At 27.9% G+C, this 25688-nt stretch overlaps 2 protein-coding genes across 2 annotated transcripts; one reads left to right on the forward strand and one right to left on the reverse strand.

Moving 5' to 3' along the window:
• Positions 1-411: 411 nt before the first annotated feature.
• On the reverse strand, positions 412-21195 carry LOC111031568. Its single transcript, XM_022311579.1, has 9 exons — positions 21080-21195; positions 9965-10051; positions 9605-9835; positions 4031-4214; positions 2793-2952; positions 1759-2014; positions 1233-1343; positions 1037-1139; positions 412-836 (listed from the first exon to the last, which is right to left on the reverse strand). Exons 4-9 carry the CDS (start codon positions 4161-4163, stop codon positions 682-684), a joined length of 918 nt encoding a protein of 305 aa, XP_022167271.1. The 5' UTR covers positions 4164-4214; positions 9605-9835; positions 9965-10051; positions 21080-21195; the 3' UTR covers positions 412-681.
• LOC111031569 (dnaJ homolog subfamily B member 13-like) lies at positions 14744-23367 on the forward strand. Its single transcript, XM_022311580.1, has 7 exons — positions 14744-14811; positions 14984-15205; positions 15825-15951; positions 16800-16938; positions 20063-20225; positions 21585-21924; positions 23260-23367. Exons 1-6 carry the CDS (start codon positions 14744-14746, stop codon positions 21754-21756), a joined length of 891 nt encoding a protein of 296 aa, XP_022167272.1. The 3' UTR covers positions 21757-21924; positions 23260-23367.
• Positions 23368-25688: the final 2321 nt, after the last annotated feature.

A 25688-nucleotide genomic window follows, 5' to 3' on the forward strand; every position in this document is an offset into this window, starting at 1 on the left:
ATAGTAATTTATAAAACTTAAGCATTTTAAAGATGTGATATCATGAATTAATGCTAAGTAAATTAAATTAAAAATAAATTTATTCTATTTCAATAATTTATTTATTTTTCAAGAATTTATTTTATTTATAAAGCAATAATTAAGACCTTTTTACAAAACAAATTTAGTAACATTTTTAATGAAAAATTGTTAAATAGTCTAATTTCTTAGGATTTGAATAAAATAAAATAAGAAACAATAATGATATCATATAGAAACAGGCATAAATATTAGTGCGTAGATTACAGAAGGCGTAAAGGTTACATTTTGTCACAAACATCATTTCATTAGTACTTTAAATTAAATATTTTACAACTCTGTATAGAACAAAATCAGAAACGCAACTATAATAATGTACAGTATATTATACATTTAGGTACAATAGTATAGTTCAATCTATGATACAAGGGAGGAGAAATTAGATTGATCACATTATATAATATTATACCTTATCTTTAAGTAAGTACAGAGAGATTTTTTCGAATTACAGATCACTGATTCTCTAACCATAAACCATAATATCGCATCTAATTGCGTCATTGTACAAAAAATAATCACACAATTAAAATTAAATTTTTTAACAACATCATAATGCACACTGTATATAGGTAAAATCATTTGTTTGTCTTCGACTCGATACGTTTAATCGAAACATAGTTTCTTGAAGTTTCCTTCGACGCCCAATATCGACAGATCCGCGGTCTTAGATTGACCAATCCGTTTACTAGAATCGGCTTTCAACTCTTCCATTGTCACGCACCAAGTTCTACGTTTTATGAGTTCTTCGTGCATTCGTTCTGCAATAAAATATAAACGTAGGTATCTATGATTATATGATATTTATTAAAAAATCAAATATCATCAACATTTTCAAAAAAAAACCACACTGTATAATATAATAGGTACTGTACAGGTAAGTACCATAGGTGCTCAGAGAAATTTAATTCGAATGTAAAACGACAAAAATAGTACTGTTCAAGGTTTGAAAAACACTTACGACTCAGTTCAGCCATACTTCCAGCTTTACCACCCCATTCGTTTGGAAACATATCAATTGGGTATTGGTCTTGCAAACTTTCGAAAGTCGAGTTAAATAAGATCTGAAATAAATGTAAAACGATAGTCCTCCTAAATTGTTCATAACGTCAAATCACTGGAACAAATGTGTAATAATATTACTTATATTTACTCACTCTGTTCTTATATTTTTGTGGGAAAAAGTGTTTGATAAAATTAAGTGAGGTTTCGGCTATTGGCGCTATGTTTACAAAATGAACTCGCTTGATCCTCACTGGTTTCGCTTCCTGAAATAAAATCCGATAATAGGTATAAAAATATAAGTTATAGCACCATAATGAGACCACCAATTTTGTCTAGTAATATTTTAAAATATTATGTTCATATTATCCATACAATATTATATTTTAATCAAACAAAAAACATTATCATGTAATATTATTATAAAGTATTTTACTAAGCATAATAAGTATTTTTTAATTTACTTTATTTGACACTAAGTATATTGTAAAAAAAAACATTATATTGTGATAGCGGGGTAGTTATAAAAATGTTTTCCCTGTTTAAAATCTTGTTAGCAATAGCTTAATCTAAAAAACTAAGCTATTATTCGGATGTTTATTTTGTATTAGCAAACGAAATTATCTACTATTTATTTATATGTTATATCTATGATTTAATGATCAATAGAATTAAAATTACCATATTTATTTTGAGAATTTTTTTCATAAAACTGAGATTGAAATGAGCCCATTGAGCCATCGTATCCATATTCGTTAGATCAAATATCCAAACATCCCCTAACGTCAATGTGTCTTCATCAAACAACCAATTCCACATTAATTCGTTGCGTTTCAATTGACTATCAGGAAAAAAAGCTTTCGCATCTGTTGTCGCCATCCGGTAACAAAGCACTCTGTAGAAGTCCGGGGTGAGTTTGGGCAGTGGAAACATGTGACTAAAATATATACAAAACGACTAATGAAAAAGTTATACTTTTCACAAATTAAAATGCTTTTGATTTTAAACAAATTATACAATCCATCAAAAATCAAAAAATTTAAAAATTAATTAATTTTATCAGCAATGTTCTGTATATACTATTTTAGTATTGTCTAAGTTAATTTTTTTGTGTTAAACGAGAAAATCGAGAGAGTTACCTAACATTTTTGTATACTTTATAATAATATAACATAACTTATAAGCATACACAGATGAACCAAGTTGTGAGTCCATCTTTGTTTGTCAGTTCTTGCTTTTACCTTGGGCCACGATTATTAACGTTCCTTTCGGTGTTTGGAATAAACACGCATAAATCGTGACTCATATGTGCATCAAAAAATAAAAATAAAAACAAAAGAAGTTCTGCTCGAGTTCATTTAACTGGAGTATGAATTCGTTGTTACGAACTAAAATAATACATTTCGTACAATAATGAAAATGACCAGAAAACCCATAAGCCGGTATTTGTATTATTCTTTTAACGCTTATTCAAAACACAAATTACTGAGGTGATTAACGTTTTTAGTTCACACCATTTAACATAATTAACAATACTATACTAAAATAGTATACTGCATACCTATGCCGATTGAAATACACAAAAGTCATGCTACATAATATATTTGGTAGTTAATAATTTATTATAAACAAATAATAATTATATAATTTATAATATAATTATATGTAGTTGATGTTAATTTATTATTTTGAAACATCAATCTTTCTATACTTACACTGCTTCCACGTGTTTTCGAAATGTGTCTGTTGTTGGATCTAGATCTCCATAAATTTGAGGAAATACTTCTTTAACTGTATAGTAATTATCAATCACGAGTTTGACTTTGTCCGTGCGGTATTTTAAGCTAAACAAAACTTTTTTTATGAATTCATCACCTAAAATAAAAAATAAAGAACTCAATTTATTATTCATAATAATTAGTAACACAAATACCTATTATTTAGGATTTTTTAATTCCTATTATCAACTTTGTCTTCAAGCGTTAAACTTTCGATATCAAATTATAATATTATTATTCATCCGAGAGGGAATAATTGGAATAGCGTACACGCTGAATGGACCATAATGTTATGTTTGATCCGACCTTCCACCGAAATATCATTAATAATAATTATTTCACACCCAATTGGTTTCGTAACAGGAGTGATACATTTCTTGTAAAATTGATAATCCATACCATATGTTTAATGATGACTTATGTAAGTTAATACACAAAGTGTAATGTTATATTTATCATTTAGAATCACTGGGTATACTTATTGTCGAAGGCGATACCAGCAGTATTCAGGAATGACCTTCATTTTTGAGTCTTTTTTATATATTATATTTGTTATTTTAAACCTATATATTAGCGATAAAAAATATATGCTAATTAAATTCTATAAATACAATTCGGCTGTCGATCTTATAAAATATGTGGATTCGTGTTAAATCGAGTTCTGCGTAGTACGTATCTATTAAACATCTATTGTGAGTCGTAACTTATACTATAACTTACCACCATCGATTAATTAATAATTTATGCACATATTTTGTTATATTGGCCACCTTGATAATATCCTGACAATATAAACTATGATGACCGTAATAATATAATTATGTTGGAGATAAATATTCCGTGTTTTTGAAATATACCTACTATTAGGTACCTATACCGAACAGTAGTTACCAAACTCGAAACTAAATGCGTAATTCAACATATTAAATTATTACGACGGTTGCTTAGGTAAAATAAAATACGGAATCTCTATAAGCGTGAGATACAATAAGACGTTCTTCTTTCGGTGATCAACAATAAGTTTGGTATTGCAGTTTCCCCATAATCTCTCCACTTGACATATTATCAGCTAGCCTTTTAAATGTCTTGCAGTCTGTTTGTCACCCATTAATTAGACGTTATGAGAGGTTCAATAAATGAAAAACGAGATGTATAGTTGTAAACTTGGTACTTACTTGTTTTGGGCAGATGCGGCTGCTTATCCAACCAGTGTCTGACGATGGATAAATCCTGATCTATCTCGGCCTTTGATCTTGGACAAGAGTTTTGAATCGCTTTCAGCTGAGCATCGGTGAGTGGTACAATCATTATGATTACACGTGATTTCGAATTCGCCAAAAAGTTTGTAAATAATTGTCCCTGCGAATACACCATTAAATTAACGATAGTTATATACTTTTATCGTATGTCATATAATAAATTATGTTTTTTTTAGTAATTTAGCTAATGCTGTAGCCTATAATATTATTATACGAAATGTATACAATAGCTTTGTGTGGAGAAGTATTATACGACCATAACACTACACAACATTTAGTACAGTGTATGTTAAATAATATTGTTGATTTTGGTATTAAAGAAAACTTGGTTAATCGTCGCATTTGTCCTTGATGGATAGGTGGATAGCAAATGTGTTTAATATTTTTGTTTATACAATTCATAAGCCCAGGGCCCAATAATAGATATAAAAGAACGTTGTTTTTAATTAAACAATATAATTCGTATTTATACATAAATTATACACCATATTATGAAAACCGTAATGTATACCTATATGACTAGGTATATAATATCATGAAATACAAACAGATAAATAATGTCAATAAATGGGATAAAAAAAATGGAAAAATAGTTATCTGAATGTCTGTTGCATGTAAATTATACACTATTCAATGTGACTTTGGTGTATTATAAACTACCTAGTGTGACATCAAGCCTACACGCAGATAGCTGCGATCGATTATTTCTCCGAAAATAAACATTAAAAAGTGGTATTGTAATTATTTTTTTATACCAAATCATTAGTTTATGAATATCAAGTTCAGTTCCCTTGGCTCTCAATGGCAATAATAATTATTACCTATAAAATCTTCATCTAATATTCATGGACCTATCTAATTTTGAAAATTGTTATGATTTTCCGGATGGTGATACCCCGGATACCAGTGCAAAAATATGCAAATATTATAATAACTGAATAAATTCTAATTTAAATATATTATAATCTACAACGCCACTATTTGAAAAAAATGTCATATCTTATTTTGAACCAGCAGGTACTTCTCGTGGTATTTTATGTTATGTTCGGTGTCTTTATTTGGCAAACAATTCAGATTCATGAGAAAACAATAGAAACGTCGTCATTTTCATTTCAGATCTGGAGTCGAACGTACTTATAAAATAATAAGCTTTCGATTAAACAATGAACAGGCCAATAACCTAGTAATTATCAGTACAGCACAATTGTTTTTAAAAATTTTTTTTTTTTTTGAAAAAGTAAATCGTTATAAGAAAAGACGACACTCTGCGTGACTTGTCCACGATTGACTTGAACTCATCAATTGCACTGAACAGAAAGTATTGTAAGCATTTTTAGACACATCGATAGCAACGGCTGCGTTTCATATAGGTGAGTCGTCAGCTGTAACTGACTTGGAACCAGATGGAGATAAACCGTGAGTCTACGAGAAACGTCCGTGGCGTGCGGCATTAGACGGAGTTCTTGGGACTTCAGATTAGCGACAACAACCGTGGTAACGACGTCACCACTTCAAACCACATGGAAGTACCAGGGTCGCGATCACACCGTGATGGATGTGAGCGACGTCAGAGGCTGCTACAGTGAGGGGGCGAAAGTGGATCAAACGTCAACGGCAGAGCAGCCGTGACCAGCTCTCGCTGACGGTCGCCACTCTCGGCATAAGGGAAACATAATATCCGATAGTCTCTGATGGTGACGCGCCCAATATTATGCTCGTCTCAACACTGACCCTGAATCACATGGAAAGGTCGACAGTGACCTTAAAATACAACACACCTATATAGTATAATATACTATATTTAGGTACCTTGCTGTCGTATTACTTCCTCCGCAAAGTCGTAATATTTTTTCCAGTTAAAAGTACCTAAACTTGTATTTTACAATAGGTATAAACTAAAATGTTCGTATATTTTTATGTATTTACCATGTATTTTGTATATTTTGAACAATGTTAAACAAAAATATCGTGTTTAGTGTTCGCTATTAATGTATGGTTAAGATTTGAAAGCAAATATTCTTCGTATTCGATTTAACATAATTTGACTTTTTCAAATTATCAATTTATAATCAATTCATAAAAATTGCAACGGTGCCGAAACGCCCAAAATGTATAACTATGCTGACGATAAGTTATAAATAATTGGGAAAGACCGATAAAAGGTTCGTATAAGTCAGTGTTATAGGTATAAGAGAGTTCATCAAAGTTCCAATTATTATAATAAGGCCATGTCATTTAGTAATGACAGAAAAAAATTGATATTTTTTTTTTCAGTTGCACGGAAAAACATTAAATCATTAGAATAATGTATATAATATGTGTTTAGTGGTCAAAACTGTAACGCGAAATAAGTTACCTGATATCGTTAAAAAATTGATCGATACAATAAAATAAAGATTAATATTGATATAACTGCAGAATACCAATGGTATTTTTAAGAAATTCGGTGGAAATTGTAAGTCCGAACAAAACTTAACCAGCTCTAAAACATATATAATATGTTAAAATTTGCTTTATTTTTTAGTAAAAATGATTTTTTATGTATAATTTCACATTTTCAATGATTTTTTTTATAATTTATTTGATTGCTTGGTATCCTAAACGCTACGTCTATTAATGAATATGGTTTAATGTTAACTTATTTGTCTTCTTTGTCTTAGTCTACAAAATTTGTTTAAAAGTTATAAAATCGATAAGAAGGGTGGATATGTAGCCATACAGGATAAATCTCAAATGCGTCCGCGGCCATAGGTTAACCTACCCATAAAAGATTTAATTCATTCATTTTAATTTATAACATATATTATTACTCTACTAACCTACAATTTTCATATTATGCACAATAATTAATAAAAATAAGCGCACTTCCTAAACAATAAATAATAATTATTATTATTATTAAGTTAGGTACTTAAGTATATATTCATGTCTATATCGTACAACTATATTTCTATAATTTGATAATAATCCAATTATCTATCATTGTATTATAAACTGTGAAAACATGTATTAAAGTATAATGAGCAATTATATTGGAGATGCGGATTTAAAGTTCCTAAAATACAGAAAAATAAATTTAAAAAATACGATTAAATGCACTAGTATTACAAAAATTAAAATAATACCCATAAAAATGATTCATTAAAATCTATTTGTATTATTTTATAAGTATCGAATCTACTACCTACACAATAGTAATTTTGAGTTATCGCTTTGAACTCAATCATGAAAGTACCTAGTTAATAAAATGTTGTATGGTTATACATTTTTTTTGTGTATATTTTCCATATTATACATATATTATTATATACATATAACATATAGTAAATATTATATAGTATTATAAAATAATATTAATATAGTATATTCGCATCAAGGGATGACAATTTCGTGGATGCTCTTTATTTATCACTCATTTTTGAGATAAGCATATTAATTTCAAAAAACAATTTGACATTCATTATTCGTGAGGAACTTGGACAAAAATGTGTAGATGTAAGTATTATTACAATAATTTATACCATTTACGTTTTAAAACAATATATTACTAAAATATTTCATAAAACTATTTTAATGAATCAATTTTCAATTGTCTGATCTTTAAAATGAAATATAATTAAGGTAATTTTCAATACAATTTTAAAATTTTAATTTTTATCTACAATAAATGACCTGGCCATGTTTCAAAACAGTATTTCAGATTTAGTGTATGAAACTTTTGAAGCATTTTAACTCTTTAAGAAGTCTGTACCAAAAAATAAATCATCGTGTCTTACACTAAGAATTTTATATTATTTTACTAGAATTTAATCGAAGTTTGAGGAGTAAAGATGAATTTTATTAAATACCTAACTTAAAAATGTTTGCAAATATAATGTAGGTAGGTAGCTACCTACTTAATAATGACTAAATGTATTATTCTTAGGCAACAATAAGATTTGATTAATTTGACACAGCATCCGTGTTATTTTAATTATACACTCCTCCAGCATAATATAATAATATTGTAAAAACGCAATATTGTATTATTTTCGATTGTTCAGAACAAATAAACTCTGTAATCGATCATGAACTCAATGGAAGTGAAAAACATCACGTTATATTATTTAATTGGTTGTATATTGTATTAAGCAAATTGGTCATATTTTTAAACATCTTGTTAGTTCTTGTTAGTATTCAATGTTTTCATACGCCATATTCATTACTGTATTGTGGCCTGTGGGTGATAATCATTTACACAATGTATACATATCTGATCACGATCCAAATTGAATATAAACTTCAAATGTTTTGGATGTAAAATGTAAAAAAAATCACATTTATATGAAAATATTTGTCCTTTAAATAGGAGGTACACTGATGTTCTTTGAAAACTTAGATGCTAGATCGTATCAAAATCGTTGTCGTCTTTTTTAACCGCTCAATAGGTTTTTGTTTGAAACATTTATTTTAAAAAAAGCATAATATCACCAAATACTGTTTTACGTGAAGTATACGCGGGATGACATAAAAACATCATTCTTCTTCAACTCCATGAATCACGATAGGCGTATTATAAATACTGACGGGATGCATCGGTATAACAATATGTTACAGCCTACTTCGATAACATAATGCAAGTAGGTAACGCAGAGAATAAAACATGAGTACTATATTATTATTGTCTGTTGGTGAATAAATGGCACTTATTATTTTCATTTCATACGTCTTGTTTTATCGAGTTTGTAAACATAGACGATTCCTTTTTGCTCTTGTTTAGAAAAAAAACACATACGAACGCGCGGGGCACCGCTATGTCCAAGCAAAAAAGAATCACAGCGATTTTGACATGACGCGTATAAGCGACAAACAAACTATGTGAAAAAATGATTACACGCACCCATACACACCACGTCATATTATTATGATAAGTAATATTGATGACAAATTGACGTCTATATCGTATATAGACAATTGAAAATATTATACTTTATCATTATATCTGCATATTAAATTACATTACTACTTATAGCTGTATTGCAGGCGGGGGATGATGAATCCGAGACGAGCAATCCACCTGGGACGGATAGTAACTTTTTTTTTTATTCAAACCAATAATAATTGCGATCTGCCGAAATAAACGAATATGCCGTTGTTATGATTGTAGTATTATTTATAGCGGTAAACCACCCTAGAGTGACCAGTTTGATCTATTATTTAAAAATTCTAAGACTTCCTAATGGTGGGGACTATAAAAACAAAAAAGTATTGAATTTTTTATGAGAAAAAACAAAATTCATGTGTGAACCACCTTATATTATATAAACTACTTATATGAAACGAAGCTATAAACCCTCACTGAAGCTCGCCACTAATTCTCTGCATAATACTATGATATAACTTTTATTGGAAATGGTCTAATAGGTGTTGGGTCTATATAGAGCTAGGACGAACAAACAAACAAAGGTTCATTCATTTTTATTTATTAGAAGATATAATATCGGTACTAACCTGAGCGCGATGTTCTCTGAAAGTGCTCGGTCTGTTGACTATGTACGTACGGCTGATAACAGAGGACTGCCACTAGCATCGCCTCGCGTGTCTCCTGCTGCTGCTGTTTCTACTGCCCCCCCGATCGCAAAAACAATAATAATTGACCGGTTCGGAAGTCGGACGACTAATGTTGTTGACCCAGCAGAATATCGTACGTAAATAATATTTCGCGTGATTTGGGACGACAGGCTAGACGAAAAATACATAATAATATCATTTAGATCAATTATAGATATTTCAATCGCAGGCCACCTTCGTGGTATCATTATATTATTATTATTATTATTATTAGAATATTAGAATTAATAATGCTGCTACCTATACTTTATTCCGCGCACACAGTCGCCCTCGGGTCACTTTCATATTATCACATTATTGTCTTATTTATCCCGGTGTTCCGCAATTCTGAAACGTTATTGAACAATAATTTTGACTAATTTTTATACAAAATTATTGAATATGTATCATATTATTATATAGTATGAACTCGCAAGTGCGTATATTTCGATGTGTATTATAATGTCCGATCGTTTAAATAGAACATGTCTCGTAATACCAAATGCCGAGAGCGTCAACAGCCAAACAAATGTATCATTATAAGTTATAACCCTGGCGAAGATTGTATGGTTTACTATTGCGAAAAGAAATAAACTCCAAACACACGCGTAAGTTCCCGCACACATCATGCAGTGCTTTACATCGCACTCTATTGCAGAAGCAGGAACGGACACAAAACATTGATAGGTAGGTATTTCAGCAATATAATATAATATAATAACCACGGCCGCGTACCTAGTTTTCAACAAATAAACCTCCAAATAATAAACGTAAGTGCATTTGATTTAATAACAAACAATCATCCCCTCTTGACAATATTTACTGCACAGTATAATATATGCTCGTACCTATTTGTTTTATGCAAGTGGGTAAGAGTCTCCCGTGAGAAGTATTCGTTGGGCGTAAGTCAAATTTTCTCAACACTGAAACATATAACAACTAGATATTTCACGAGATTGCGTGGTCAAATGGATACCTACGGTTTTATGATCGAAGCGTATTGATTTGCGGCTGGTGCGTATTATATTATTTTGGTGGACCCCTCATGGGCCGTGTCCCACATAAGACTATAGGCGTAGAAACCGCAAAATGTGCTGTGAGGTAAACTCGGATTCAATTGATTGTAATTGTTGTTACCAATCGAATGGGTTGCATGCACAGCGCTATATTTTAAGGATCAATTATTATGTTTGTAGGCTTATTTATAATCATTATACCTACGTTGATATTACACAGGCAACAGGTTTTTTTCTATAGACAAACGTAAATAGTAATTTTCTCAATAAATTCGAATGCACTCATTTTGTAAGACTGTATGTCATTACAAAAACAACAATTTATATTAAAGAAAAATATATTTACACTCCATACCTACAATACTAAAATATGGTCTGATAAGTTTAATAGCTACTAAAGATTAATAACATTTACGATTGAAATAGGAAGGCGCTCAGCAGTGTCACCTGATAACTTGTAAGACATAAGAACAAGGATTTTTACAATATAAATATATTTTGAATATGTTTTTTTTTAATTCTACAAAAACAGCAAGAGTTTCTTCTAAATAAATTTAGAAAAATCTTGAAATTTGATTTTAAATTTAAAAAAAAATAATTTTCTAGGCAGTGAATTAATATCTAATAAAATATGTATTGTTTTTCGTATAGGTGAAAACTTTAAAAAACTGATAACGATAAAAATAAATATAATTCTTTTCAAAATTGTCTTCAAAATATAAACCAAATATACTTCAAAAATAAACGGTCTTATATAAAATGGGTGTTTATCTAAAAGAATTGCATTGTATATTTCTACCGGTAAACAGTCTACACCACACATCATACATAATATATCGGTATCAGTATTTAGGTATAATAGGTATACTAAATTATAATAATGTTAAATTTGTACAATAACTTCAATAAGTGCAACAAACATAGTTAAATTTGTATTTAAAATAATTAGGTCTACTACTCTTAATAATTATTTAATATTTGTATGAAAATATTTTATTTATACTGACAAAATAAATAAACAAACAGGGGAAAGTAGGTAACCTCTCTGCTATACAGTGTACAGTAGGTGTCAAGATTACTTCGTCATTGAGTAAGTAATTGTGTATGTGTTAAATTTGAATTCAATGATAAATCATGGGATACAAAAAACTATTCAGAGCGAAGACGGCGTGTCGGCTGTCCGTCTATACTACTATTTAAATATAATGATTTATATGTTTTTTTTTGCTACTGCTATTAAAGTAATTTATTTCGATATGAGTATCAGGGTAAGTTGAATTAATTTTTCCAAAAACACTGTATTAATTATATCATCAATCTTTAGTTACCTGTTCTAGTAGTATAATATATTTATATCAAGTATTACTGTCATTAACTTATGAGTCAATATACCGCCTTATCGTAAATTATAAAACGGTATAAATAAGCAATTGCTAAATGTTTTCAAAATATCGTTGTGTACATAAAATAAAATAATATAAGTAAATTTTTCAAGTCCCAACGCATAATATTTTTGAATTACAATACAAAATAACTAAAATCGTTATAAATTGTTAAAAAAATATATAATTTTGTCTGAATTTAAACTTTAAATATAGGTAACTATAAAAATAAATGTGTTAATATATTTTTTAGATTTTTGGTTTCAGCATAAGCTGCTTATGGGGGAACCTTATAATACTAAATTTTTAAGTTTAAAACATACCAATTTAACATTTCATACATTTTAAATTACAAAAAAAATTGCTTTTTATAATACTACTCATACTTATAAATGTAATACTATGTTTAATGAATACTTGAGCTTGAACGATTGTAATACTTAATTACTAATAAACTTGTATTTAAACATTAATTCACGTCATAGCATTTTACTCATTATAAGTCATCAGGTAAATGGATTTATTTTTAATCTTATATGGTATAGGATAATAATTCTGCTAATACATGCATGCTCAAACGTGTTTCTCTAGTTTTGAACATTAGACTAAAATTAATTTATATTCACATTTCACGGTCAACCTTGTCAATATATTACACGTCCATTATAATAATGCATAAAGTAATTAATTTAAAAATTATCTTCATTGCCTAACAGAAAGCTACACTGAAATTGTCTATATTCGTCTAATCGTCTCTTAAACGGGACACATAGAATAACTATTGTTCCTTTTTTACGTCATTATTGCTGAGTTGCATAAAAAAATGATTAATGAAATTATTACTTAAGTTGAATAGACAAATAATAGGCCACTAAATCGTATTTAAGCGTTTAAGCCTTAAGCGACCACTATATTGATTCATTAAAATATTTAGTGATTGTTCATGAATCTCAGTCATAAATGGATCTTGGGTTAAAATCATAGTTAAATATTTAATAAATTTATTGAAATAGGAGAGCATAGCTAATAAAAAAAAAAAATGTTTTTTCTAATATTTTACGTTTAAAGAGTGGGGTGATCAGTGATATAAAATATATATACACAAACAAAAAAAGTATTATCAAAATATGAAAAATATAATATTATTATGTAGGTTCATAAAAAACCCCCATAAAAAAATTAGACGATATATCTTCATCGCTCTGTTCTGATTCTAAAATTACCAACATTTTGAAAAAAACGTACAGTTTGTTAACAATTGTTTTATTTAGATATTACGCATGTTACAAACCTACGATATTTTGTGCGTATCTAAATAGGTTATGCGTTGTTTGACCCAAAACGTATTTATCGATAGATCATGGTATACAATTACATTTCCATTATTATTATCATCTTTACTATCTACTTATTTTACGAATAAATTTATTATAGAAATCGATTCATTCATCATATTATATTAAAATACTCCAATGAAAAAACTAATATTTAATGAAAATTATAATCTACAAATATATTTTTATAAAATGAATAATAGTATTGTAAACTACTTTACTATATAAGGCAAAGAATGTAATGACAGACAATGCAATGACAAAAACATCATTAAGTGTTAACACATATATTATGTTTTTAAGAAATCTTAAATATAATAAATTTGATAAATTGACTACGACTTGCAGAAAAGCTAACGATCATAATATTGAGCACGTTTATTTCGAGGACTTTCAATAAGAATTATTATAAAAGAACGTTTTCGTAAAAAAATGGTATTTATCCAGGAATTAGTTTCCAGTGTACTTCCAGACGCAGTTTTCCTTGCTTGTAAGTGTTCTTTCCTCCAAAACATATTATGATAAGTTAAAATTTTTTTTAGTGCAATAATACAAATACGGTGTAGTTGTAACCTTCCTATTAATTGTTCAATACAATAATGAACATATCATCTGCAGCGACTAATTTAAACCTATAAACACACAACCCCTCAAACGAAATTGCCGTAGAGCCAATCCACTACATGATTTCGATGACATCTAAGGGCTAAAACGATATAAAATTCGAATCAATAGCTAACGATAAGCGATCATTATTCATTTCTCCTACATGACATGTTACACATTGTGTACCTATATCCAAAATTATTGATACTTCCATGCAAATATATTGTTAAACAATATATATTTATAATCTCTGCCAATAGTGTAATGGTGTACTTGAGGCAACGCATTTGGATAATTTTTCCAAACACAGGTACTCTCACATCTGTTACTTTCGTGTGCTATTTGAATATACACAATTTTATACTATTCTTGAAATAAATATTTTGATAAATATTAATAATAATTAAGGCTGAACGTTTTATGAATTACATAGATACAGAATTTAGTCTTGCCAATAAATGAATACTTAGCATCTAAGATAAATCTAGATTTAATATTCGTCTGTGTACTATTCTTTTTAGATTCCTATTTTCCTAATTATAGTTATACAACTGAATTTCTGGTATAAATGCGTGTTTATTAAAATTTTATAATATAATATATGCTTAGATACCATATTAATAACAAACATCAATAACAAACATTTTGATATATTATTTTGAAAAAATACATTGTTTTTTTTGTATGAAGTAACACTTTATCATGGATATTGATTACTATAGTGTATTAGGCATAAAAAGAACCTCTTCCAATTTTGATATACTAAACGCGTATGTACCTTACCTATATAATAATTGTAATTTATATTGACTAATTTCGATTTATAAAATATTACAATAATGCAAACGGATTAACTCCTCGTTATTCACAATTTATATTGCCTTTTTTTAAATGTGTTTAAATATTCCAATACATTTAATATTGATTATATATGACGTATAGATTTCGAAAAATCATACATAAATTTGGTATGGAAAAATTGAACGAAGATGAAACAAATTGTAGGCTTATTGCATTAGAAGCTTATGACGTTCTTAGTGATCCTTTTTGGCGTGCAATGCATGATCAATTTGGGGTTGAGGCCATAAAATTTGGCGTGTTTGATGATAAAAAAAAAGATCTTAGACGGTATTTGTATCATGGTGATATTTTTTTAACGTACAAGTAAGAAAAACAAGCATACCTACCTACATGCTACAATTATAATAATTAATAACTATCATGGTGATTGGTGTTAACTGCGTTAAGCCCCTAAGTTTGTTGTATTTTCGTTTATAACAAACATATTGTTAAAAATAAATAACAGCATTAACATGTGTTTACGATTTATATTAAATCAAGTAAAGTATTTTTAGGTACAAAGAATATTTCATAGAAACTAAAATCTTTTATGCACTTACATAATATAAGTGATTATAATTATAGTATTTATATTTTATAATCAATGTTATACTAAATAATAAATGTTTACTCAAAGTTCGATCAAAGGAGTATTTATTTACAGTAATCTGTACAAAAGATTGATATATTTAAAATAATAAGCTTAACCACCTTGTTCAAAAATAATGGAATTAATTTTTCTTTCAATTTATGGGTCTAATTTTAGTGACAAGACATATACAATCTGTAGCTTTTACTCTTTAAAATATTTAGGAAGCACTATAATAGTTTTTATGAAAAAAATAATGTTGTATATTAATTATATAAAAATTAATATTTTTTTACGATTCTGTGTATTTCTATATTATACATAATAAAATATTACTTTTTTTTATGATTTAAGGTCAATTTATGGATCCACAAATCCGTATACTCATATAATATCCACGTTATCAAGCAGGAAGGCAACTATAAATGTTGGTATTAAATTAGAGGTTAAAAAGATTCCAATTAACTTAACATTGAACGAAGTAAGTGTAATAAAATATTATTAAGTAGATTTTGCGTCATTTTTAAATTGTACGAGGGTGTTGTACAAATTCGTAACAAATTATTTAAAAAATTGAAACACTTTATTTAATACCGTATGGGCCTGAAGTTATATGATATGGTTGGTACATAACTCCCATATAATTAAGGTTTTAGGTATATCAGATTCAAATTGCTTTGAGATATTTCTAACAATATAATACATTTATTATTACCTATATTTCGTATATGCTAGAGATGACTCAAAACTCAAGAGGGATAAAAATAAATTCAACTTATTTATTTTTCGAGTTAAACTTCAAAGGCTCAAACACAACTTAAAAACACTTCAATGGGCAACAAAAAATTCGAGTTATCAAGGGTTGAATTATCAATACTCTACTGTATACATAAATAAATGTAATAGATATACCTATTACATATCATCCAAAGCCAACCAATCGTGTAAAAATTATTAAAGTTTTAGTCTTTGCAATTAAGATAATTTTAATAATGGGGGACGGAGTGGCCGAGTGGATAACGCGTCGGTCGCAACGCGCACCGTCGCCGGTTCGAATCTCGGTCACGGGTGGCACTTCTCTCCGGGCAGTCACGGTGTCTGGAGAGAGAGGCCGCCATCCCCCAACCGGGTATGGCAGAAACCTACGGGTGCCCACTAGAAATTCTGCCAAACAAACACACACGTGTTCCATAACCCTACAGTAACCCAACAGTCCCAAAAACCCTACAGTACCACAACCTACAGCTAATGGCCTCAGTTGCCGAAGCTGAAGATCAATAAAAAAAAAAAAAAAAAAATTTTAATAATATTGTGCAATTTATTTGGTAGATATTTTATGGAGCATTAAAAAAAATTAATATCCCCGAAAGTGATGGAAGAACACAGTGTATTACTAGTCTAAAAATAGCTAAAGGTTTACCGGTTAACAGTGAGATTGTTCACAACTTAACAGATGGAAGAACCGTAAGTAAGTTCATTAAGTAAGTGATACCTGATACTTAAGTTCCTGTAGTATTGTAGTATTGTATTATTAAACTAAATAATAATAAACCAATAAGCTCTTAAATTATTTGGTCTCCTTAAAATCTTCATTATTTTTGTCATACATTTAGTTAACATCATTTGTTTTGTTGTCTGGTATTTCTATGACACCTGTATATATATTTAGCATCTATGTATCATGTATGTGACTTAATCTATGATTATAGAAAAATCGTTACAAGTGGAAATATAATTTAAGATTATAATATAGATTAACGTTTTATTAACTGTACAAAAGAATATAAAACAGAAATAGATGGTTAGCAATAAATCTATATGATATTTTTCTAATATTAAAGTAGGCAAACAATTTAATTGAGTACCTAAATCGTTAACACATAATTTTCAAATTAGTGAATGATACGTTTCCTACTTACTTTTGAAAGTTTTAATATAGGTACTTAAATATGAACCATGATTTTTTTTTACATTTTATAAATTATATGTATCATGGTACATCTCCGTCAAGCATATACACCCTTCCACTAAACTATTATATTTATATAAAATAATATAATAATATTTATTCAAATGTCTATTTTCGGAATTATTAAGTATAGGTGTAAAGACCATATTATTTTCAAATTCATTTATTTGTTATGTGTTGTGTAAATTTATTTATTTAGACTTTTTAGTTTTTATACATTTTAAGGAATACATTACGTATAGATGGACAGTAAAATGTTTATGATATTTATGTTTCTAGTAAAAAAAATTAAAAATTAAAACAAAGATCATCACAATATTATGGTACTTAAGAAACTGCCAAAAATACATAATATTCACCATTTTTTTAAACCATTTAATTTCAAATGTTAAAAAATTTGGTTAAATGTAAAATAACGAAGACTATATAAAATCGTCCTCTTAACAATTTACAATAAAAATGGATGGTTCTTAATTCTTATTTGCAGAAAAATGGAATTTTATGTTGCCATATAATACTTCTTAAATGGTATAAACAAATATTTGAAATTATTTTTTAAATTATTAACTGGGAAAGTTGTTCTTTTATATTGTATGTTTTGAGTGATCTCTATCAATTGAGGAAATGAGTGAGTTCGGAGTGTTAAATTTGAATTCAATAACAAATTATACGAAAAATGATTCTTAATTTCTAAGGAAATTTTATAATTTAATTATGCAATTTCTAGAATTTATTTTTTTATTGTTATTATGGTAATCAGTATGTTAAACGAATTTTTGATGCCCAATTCTGTAAGATATCTAAAGAAAGGATTTTTACATCTATTTGGGACCCACTTCTCTTTAACGGGTATTGTATTTGGAATATTCACATGCACTGATGTAAATTTTAATGGGTAGGCACATAATTTAAAGTTTCCTTTTTACTATATGACATTTAAATAAAGAATTCAATATCCAAGAAATGATTCACATAACTAGCTCTTAATTATTTTATAACAGTATATAAAATAATTAGGAGCTTAAGACAATAAATCTTCAATAAGATAAATATTTCAGTATGATGTAATGTATGAATACTGAACAATTATGATAGTTGTTGGTATATGTTTGCCTGTTAGAAATTTCAGAAAAAAAAGTATAACAATTTAGTCTACTCGCTAAGAAGATGTTGAATCCTTCAATAACACGTTTTTAAATCAAGGTTAAAAATTACATTATAAATATATTGGCACATAAAAACGAATTTTCCCTATTATCAAACTAAGATCTAAACATGATTTTTAAAGAAAGAAACAACGATGATGATTTTTCGTAGATATCGTTAATTAGTAAAATGATCAAATCATTTTTTTTTTAAATATAAACATTTATGAGGATGAAGTAGGTAAATAGTACTAAATACTTGTATGGGCATTTGTTGCTACTTATTAGCAGGACTCAGGGTTTATAGCACTTAAAATCATCAAAGTAGGTGCTTAAATACTTAATTATAAATTATAAGCACTCGAATATGCACTTAAATATATTAAAATAATCAAAGAAACTATCAACATCATTTTTTTTCTATATTATAGTTTAATAATAGAAACATAAAAAAATTAGTCCTTAAAAAAAATCAAAAACCTAGTCTTTTTGAGTTTTTTAAAACGTTTTAACTTCTCAATATTATACTTCTTATAGATTTTCTGAAAAAATGTTCTAACAGTAAAACAATTGTATTAATTTAGCCGATTAGTAGATAGGCAAGCAAATACGAATTCGGTGATTATTTCTAAGAAATATGATATAAAGGAGAAAAATTAATTTTAGTGATAGCTTTAAATTGAACAAAAAAAAGACAGAAATTAACTCAAATTTCTCAGTTTTGGTCAGTAACACGTCACACGTGTCATCATAAATCATAGTTAAGAAGAAATAGATATGTATTAAAGCAAAAATAATCAGAAAACTGTAAACAAGCATTTCTTTAAAAAAATATTTGTAAAAAAAAAGAAGCCTTTTCAAATTTCATAATTTAACGTGTTGTAATATGACATACATTTCCATAGCACTGTGCTAGATTTTATGTCAAACTATAAAAATAAACAAATGTCAAATAAACAAAAGTCCCGAGCCTTGCTTATAAGTTATTACAACAACCTATTTTATGTTTTATTTATTCAATCAAACAAAAAAAAAAGCTCAAGACTAATATAATATTGTTGTAAGTAAATGATAAGCGATAACTATGCATGTACCTACCTACCTAGTACCAACTTTTATTTTAAGAATATACACCATAATAATATATTTATATTGTTATTTTGCATTAATCTATAATTTTATCTCCCATGTGGCAGTCTTTAATAGCTAAGGCATGATTCTAAACATTTTTCTACGACAGATAGTAATGTAATTTAACAAAATAATACTTGAAGCATGAAATCGAATGGTAAATATATGTACAAATAAAAACGATTTATTACATCTGTATACACGTGTATGCGTTACTAGTTATATTACTTATTAAATTATAGCACACACCTATTCCTAAAATGTCAAAACCTATAGTTTTCCTATAATATTATAAATTGTTTATTTATGTTATCATCTTGATATTATAAATTAAAATTGTTCGATAGTTTTTATCACCAATGATTTACCACACAAACATTTTGTGAGGAGAGGACACGATTTGATAAGCACTTATACTGTAACTATCGAAGAAATGCTGTATGGCGTTCAGTTCGTAGTACACACGTTAGATAACAAACAACTGAGAGTGAATATCACACAAGTGATAACGTAAGTACCTATATATCATTATCTAAAAAGTTTTTTTGCTAGTTTTGATTCAAATAAATTATTTTTGTCTACTTTATTATGTGGAGCATGATTTATTTAAGCATACACTTTGGATAGTTAATAATACTCGAGAAGTAGATAATCTAATTTATTACCCGTACCTATGTATTTAATATCTACAACGATATTGTTGATGCTATAAATTGTTTCAATACCAATAATATTTCTTGACATGGCCTCTTATTAGATCAGAACAATTGAATTCATTGAATTCCATAATATCATTATTATCATTACTTTTCATTTCTATCAAGCTGTTTCAATAAATCAGAGTAAAAAAAATAACTGTTTTATGTATGTTTGAGTTATTATGCTCAATAATTCTAAATAAAATAAATCATTAATATTGAAATTAACATAATCTATTTCCTAATAATTTAAATCTAAGTACAAATTATTTAACAATCAGTTGTGATGTGCGAATAATTTACTATCTCTATAGCAGGTTACACTATAATTAATAACTTTGGATATTGAAAAAAATAGTAATTTTAGATTCAGAGCAGTTTGGTAAATATTGAAATACAGGGTCATTATTAAATTAAGTTTTATCAAACGTTATTAAAAAATATATAAAACATTAAATAAATATGTCAATATTTGTTATTCTTATGAACCTATAAAAAAACTTAAAAAAAAAAACTAAATAAATATTAAGATTTAAAAATATTATGTAGAACTTTTAGAAGTACAATTCATAAATTATGAGTTGAAAAATAATTATAATATAATAAAAATACATAGAAATCCGTGCACTATAGCCTATATACTAATATTATAATTGTAATACTCACGTACGAACGATAGAATTTGTTCTCGGCAATTACTAAAATGAAATTCAAGTTAACTGACTTATTTAAAATATGTTAATGACAGACCCGTGAGTTGGCATAATATTTTATTTTTGATAATAATTATAGTTAGTAAAATCATGTTTTAATATATAACAAATATTTACCTATCTGTTTTTATTTTACAAGTTGTGACGAAGGACGAATTGACGTTGTATACTACGTGCAATAGAATTTATGGAATGAACACTTATACATGACACCTAATATTGTTAGATTTTGATTATATAATGTATTAATCATCATAGAAATGACTATTTAATACGGTTATTCTTTTTTTTTTTTGCTAACAATAATATTTCGGATACAATGGTTATCTACCTATATCTATAGCTGTTACATACAAATTAAAGCTATACAATTATAGAGCATCACATTTCATTAAACTTTATTTAGAATACATATTATAAAAGAAAAAAACTGATATTATTGTCATACTTATTGATAGGCCATCATATCAAAAGATAATACGAGGTGAAGGAATGCCAGTTTACGGAGACAATTCTAAAAAGAGGGGTGACATTATACTGCAATTTAAAATTCAGATTCCACGTGATCACTCGTTAATAAAAAAAATGATTTGCAAGACCCCGTCGGAAATGGAAGATTTTGGATGTTAACAAAAATGTCAGTGAAAAAAATATAGAGTGCATTTACGAGATATCTCCGATTATTAAGAATATTTTTCATAATAAACAAATTCCAACTAGTTTTTTAGGCTCAGAAGATCACTTTTAGCTCCGTAAGCTTAAAAATCAAAATGAATTGACCACCTATAAAATGTAAAGGTAAGATAATTATCTAGAGTATCTCATGGGCTTTTTATTATATTTTATTTTTTAAGTGAGTTATGAATACTTGAAGATGTACAAACAATTTACAACTTTAAAATACTCATTTCTTTGTTGAGTTAAACCTGATCTCCTGAGGGTAAAATTTGCTTTGTTACGCACTTGTAAGAGGAAGTTGTTTGTACAGCGTCCTCTTGAATTAAAATTGAACACATTCATTTCAGTGATCTGCTCAATGACGAATGGTATACTCGAAACCTATATTATACATCAGAGCAAAATATTCTTTGGTGTTTTTTAGCTTTAAATCAAAACCACCTTATTATAAATAAATTATTATTAATTAGTAAAAATATTTGTTTTTGATTCCTTGAGGCACTATAATAAGAAGTGATGGTGAGCTGTCTATATATTATCCAAACACGAGACACGCAACATAGGAATTCTGTCACGTTTAATATAATATGTAGGACGTGGGTATATCTAGTTGCATTTCCATTGTAGTAACTCCTGTTTCATCTATATCCCTGGTATCTTGGCAACAAAACATAACATAATGCTCATACGCCTGAGACAAATTTTTGGAAAAAAAAATATAAAACACTTTTGTTTATTCATACTAGTCATTCGTCCCGATCTATCTTGTAGCTAGTAGCTTATGGGGTCTTAATTGACAAAGATGGATTCCTTTTTGAAAACCCGATGAACCAATCTGTATTGATGCTTTCTCATTTATTGTACGCCATTTATCAGGCACAGAAACATGATTTGCTTTTGAATAACCTTAATATTATGCTAATCATTTAGTATCCATTCTAGAAAGACCATAAACAATATTTTAGCTAATTGTTTCAAATACTCAGCCAATTCTTGTTCTTGTCGGTCTTCAGAAAATATCTGCAGTGGTTTTACACGCTCAATTTTAATACCTAATTGTGGGCCACCCTTTTGTGTTTATCTTTACATTTTTTATAAACCTATGAAGGGACATAAAGTTGCAATAATTATATACTGCTTTTCTGATAAAAAACTGGAAATCACTTCTTCCGCTGCAGCATTCATATCTGCTTTTGAAGCCTTCATCCTATTGGTTTTCTCAATATTGTTCCAAATTATTAATTACTAGAAAAAAAAATTACATTAGATACCATATAAAATATACTTTGTTCAGTATTTGGGGGCAAGTCGTTACACCAATTACTTAATCCACTAATAAATTAAGAGGCACAATAAGATTTTTTTTAAAACCATTTTAGCTTATGTGATTTAATCTTGATATTTATTGGTATTATTAAAATTAACTTTTAATTGTACATATTATTTGTTTTTTAGTTTCTCAAATCAAACAAATCGTAAATAGTTGGAAGTCGATCTCAAGTAGTTTTCATACAAATGTTCACAAACACTGTCGTTTTGCTGATACGTTAGAGATAAAATAAGGCTAAACAGTAAAAATGTCTTTAGGAATTCTGTAATCATTAACATAATTAAAATAATAATTATATTAGTATATAATATAACTTACTGTTCTTAAAAAAATCAGATTTCTTTCCTAATCTTACCTATAGATTCCTGCTCAAGATTAGTTGCACAATATCAGATTAAAAATTGGTTAATAATAGAATAGTTCACTAATAATTATGTTGTAAAATATTATTGTTGCTCATTTATTTTCGTACGGGAAACATAATGTCATAGACACATGTACGTCAGTTATACACACTCTGATACTCATTAAAGTATAATGAATTAAACATTAGGTAAATGTTAAAATATTATTATTTGTTTGTTTACCAACATACTTTTGGAAAAACACTTCATTAAAAATGACTATATATTTTATCATTTTACTTATACTTACCCATTTCGTCTTAAATATTATAAAAATAATACTCAAAATTGTTTGAGATTATTGATTTATTTATATCTAGGAAATTTCAAATGTCAAAAAAAAATTTCAAATGTCTAATGAAAGTGAATATCATATGTGATACTCAGCCCAAGTTCATACAACTACTAGCCGAGTGAACATATGGTTGGTATTCAAGGCGTTTGTGACAAATTCGATAAAATGGTTAGGGCAGACAACTTTTTAATAAAAATTAAATGAGTACAATATCACTATAATATGTCGTTTTTTGTTGATACAAATTACATGGGTTTATGATTATTATTACACACTCGGTTAGATATTTCATCTAAAATTTCAAATGTCTATGTTAAAGTCGTAAATATTTGGTATTCAATAAATGAGCGCCGACTGTAGGAGTAATACTGGTAACGGTGTTTTTTTCAGTAGGTGCCTATAAAACCAATTTTTTGGAAAAAAGGATGAGAGATAAAAATTTGATGCATTCATCGATTAAAAAATTATTATTCCGGAAAACTAATATTTAATATAAAAAGGTATTAAAATAGTCAGTAATATTTATGTGTTGGGCACTTGGTTTTAACAAAAACTTATAAAGAATATTGATTTGTTATTTTTACGAGATTTTTTTTTTTGTGGTCTGTGATTTTAATTTATGCTTCAAATGGGTCCACGACTCAGAAAAGGTTAAGAACCTGTGTTCTAAGGTACTAATACTAGGTACAAACCTTCATATAATAATTAATTATGGTTATCGTATAATATTCTTACCTCGTAACTTTACACACGAAACTGTATATCCATTATGACAATAGGTATGTGTCATGGTACTATATTATATTATTATTAACCATTAACCAACCATGAATTTGGTTTCAACTTATAAAAATGAAATACATTTTTGCTTATATAATATATTATATAGATACTACCTATATGTATGGGTAGATAAAATGTTTGTATGTATACTAAAAATAAACTGACGGATTTTGACTAAAAACAATTATTGAGAAAGCATTTCAACTGAAGCAAAACGGAAACGATAGGTGGGTCGACTATAATAGATAGTAAGCTAATACAGATATTATTATTTATTATAAGTCATGTTATATCTAAATGTCTCATATGCTCGTCTTCATAGAGACTATTAAAATAGAAGCAACGGTTAAAATACACACAAAAGCAAATATGGCCATATGGCATTTATCTATATAAAATGCAGATAATATAATATAAAAGGCAGTAAGTATATTGACAAGGCTAATGAATCAAAAAATACTAGACTGATTTTGACGATTCAAGGAATGTTTATAGATATTAGAAAATAAATTGAACCAGTCATTTTAGGGTGGCTTACCCACTATTAAAAATATTAAATACATAACAGCATACCTATTCGTATACTTCTGCTTGTAAGTTGTAATTGGTTCCATAAGAAAATAGTCACCCATCGTCGTAGGAGGATTGACGTCTCGGATTAACTATACATATACATCCCCGGACCCCGGAATCTGGATAACGCCGGGTAATACAGCATTAGTACATCATAAAGACATGAAATATAATTCGACTGACTTACAATCGTTTATTGTATGCCATAATTCAGATTTATCATTGAATTCAAATAATCAAATCTGACCACATCCATTAGTCATTACTGAGTCGCCTGAGATCTACATACACATTACTCGATGACAAATTTTCGAGGAACACTCGACACTAGTCGTACATCAGACTCGTCAGAGTGGTTACTATGCCACCTTATTTGCATTTTAAGTTACATTAAAAACATCAACTTAATTACCTATGTTGATACAGCAGTCAATGAACAATTAAATTAATAAATTAAAAAAAAAAATAATTAGGTAGGTAACCTATAGGCTATAAATAT

The sequence above is a fragment of the Myzus persicae genome, unplaced genomic scaffold (genome assembly GCF_001856785.1).
Source record: "Myzus persicae strain clone G006 unplaced genomic scaffold, MPER_G0061.0, whole genome shotgun sequence".
NCBI lineage: Eukaryota > Metazoa > Arthropoda > Insecta > Hemiptera > Aphididae > Myzus > Myzus persicae.

Excerpts from the sequence above, each read along its gene's own strand:
- LOC111031568 (XM_022311579.1), bottom strand. The coding sequence starts at position 4,163 with ATGATTGTACCACTCACCGATGCTCAGCTGAAAGCGATTCAAAACTCT. Across the intron at positions 2,953-4,030 it reads GCCGCATCTGCCCAAAACAA|GTGATGAATTCATAAAAAAA; the intron begins GTAAGTACCAAG and ends TTTTTATTTTAG. Across the intron at positions 1,344-1,758 it reads AAATTCTCAAAATAAATATG|GAAGCGAAACCAGTGAGGAT; the intron begins GTAATTTTAATT and ends ATTTTATTTCAG.
- LOC111031569 (XM_022311580.1), top strand. The coding sequence starts at position 14,744 with ATGGATATTGATTACTATAGTGTATTAGGCATAAAAAGAACCTCTTCC. Across the intron at positions 16,939-20,062 it reads AACAGATGGAAGAACCGTAA|TTTTTATCACCAATGATTTA; the intron begins GTAAGTTCATTA and ends ATTGTTCGATAG. Across the intron at positions 20,226-21,584 it reads AATATCACACAAGTGATAAC|GCCATCATATCAAAAGATAA; the intron begins GTAAGTACCTAT and ends ACTTATTGATAG.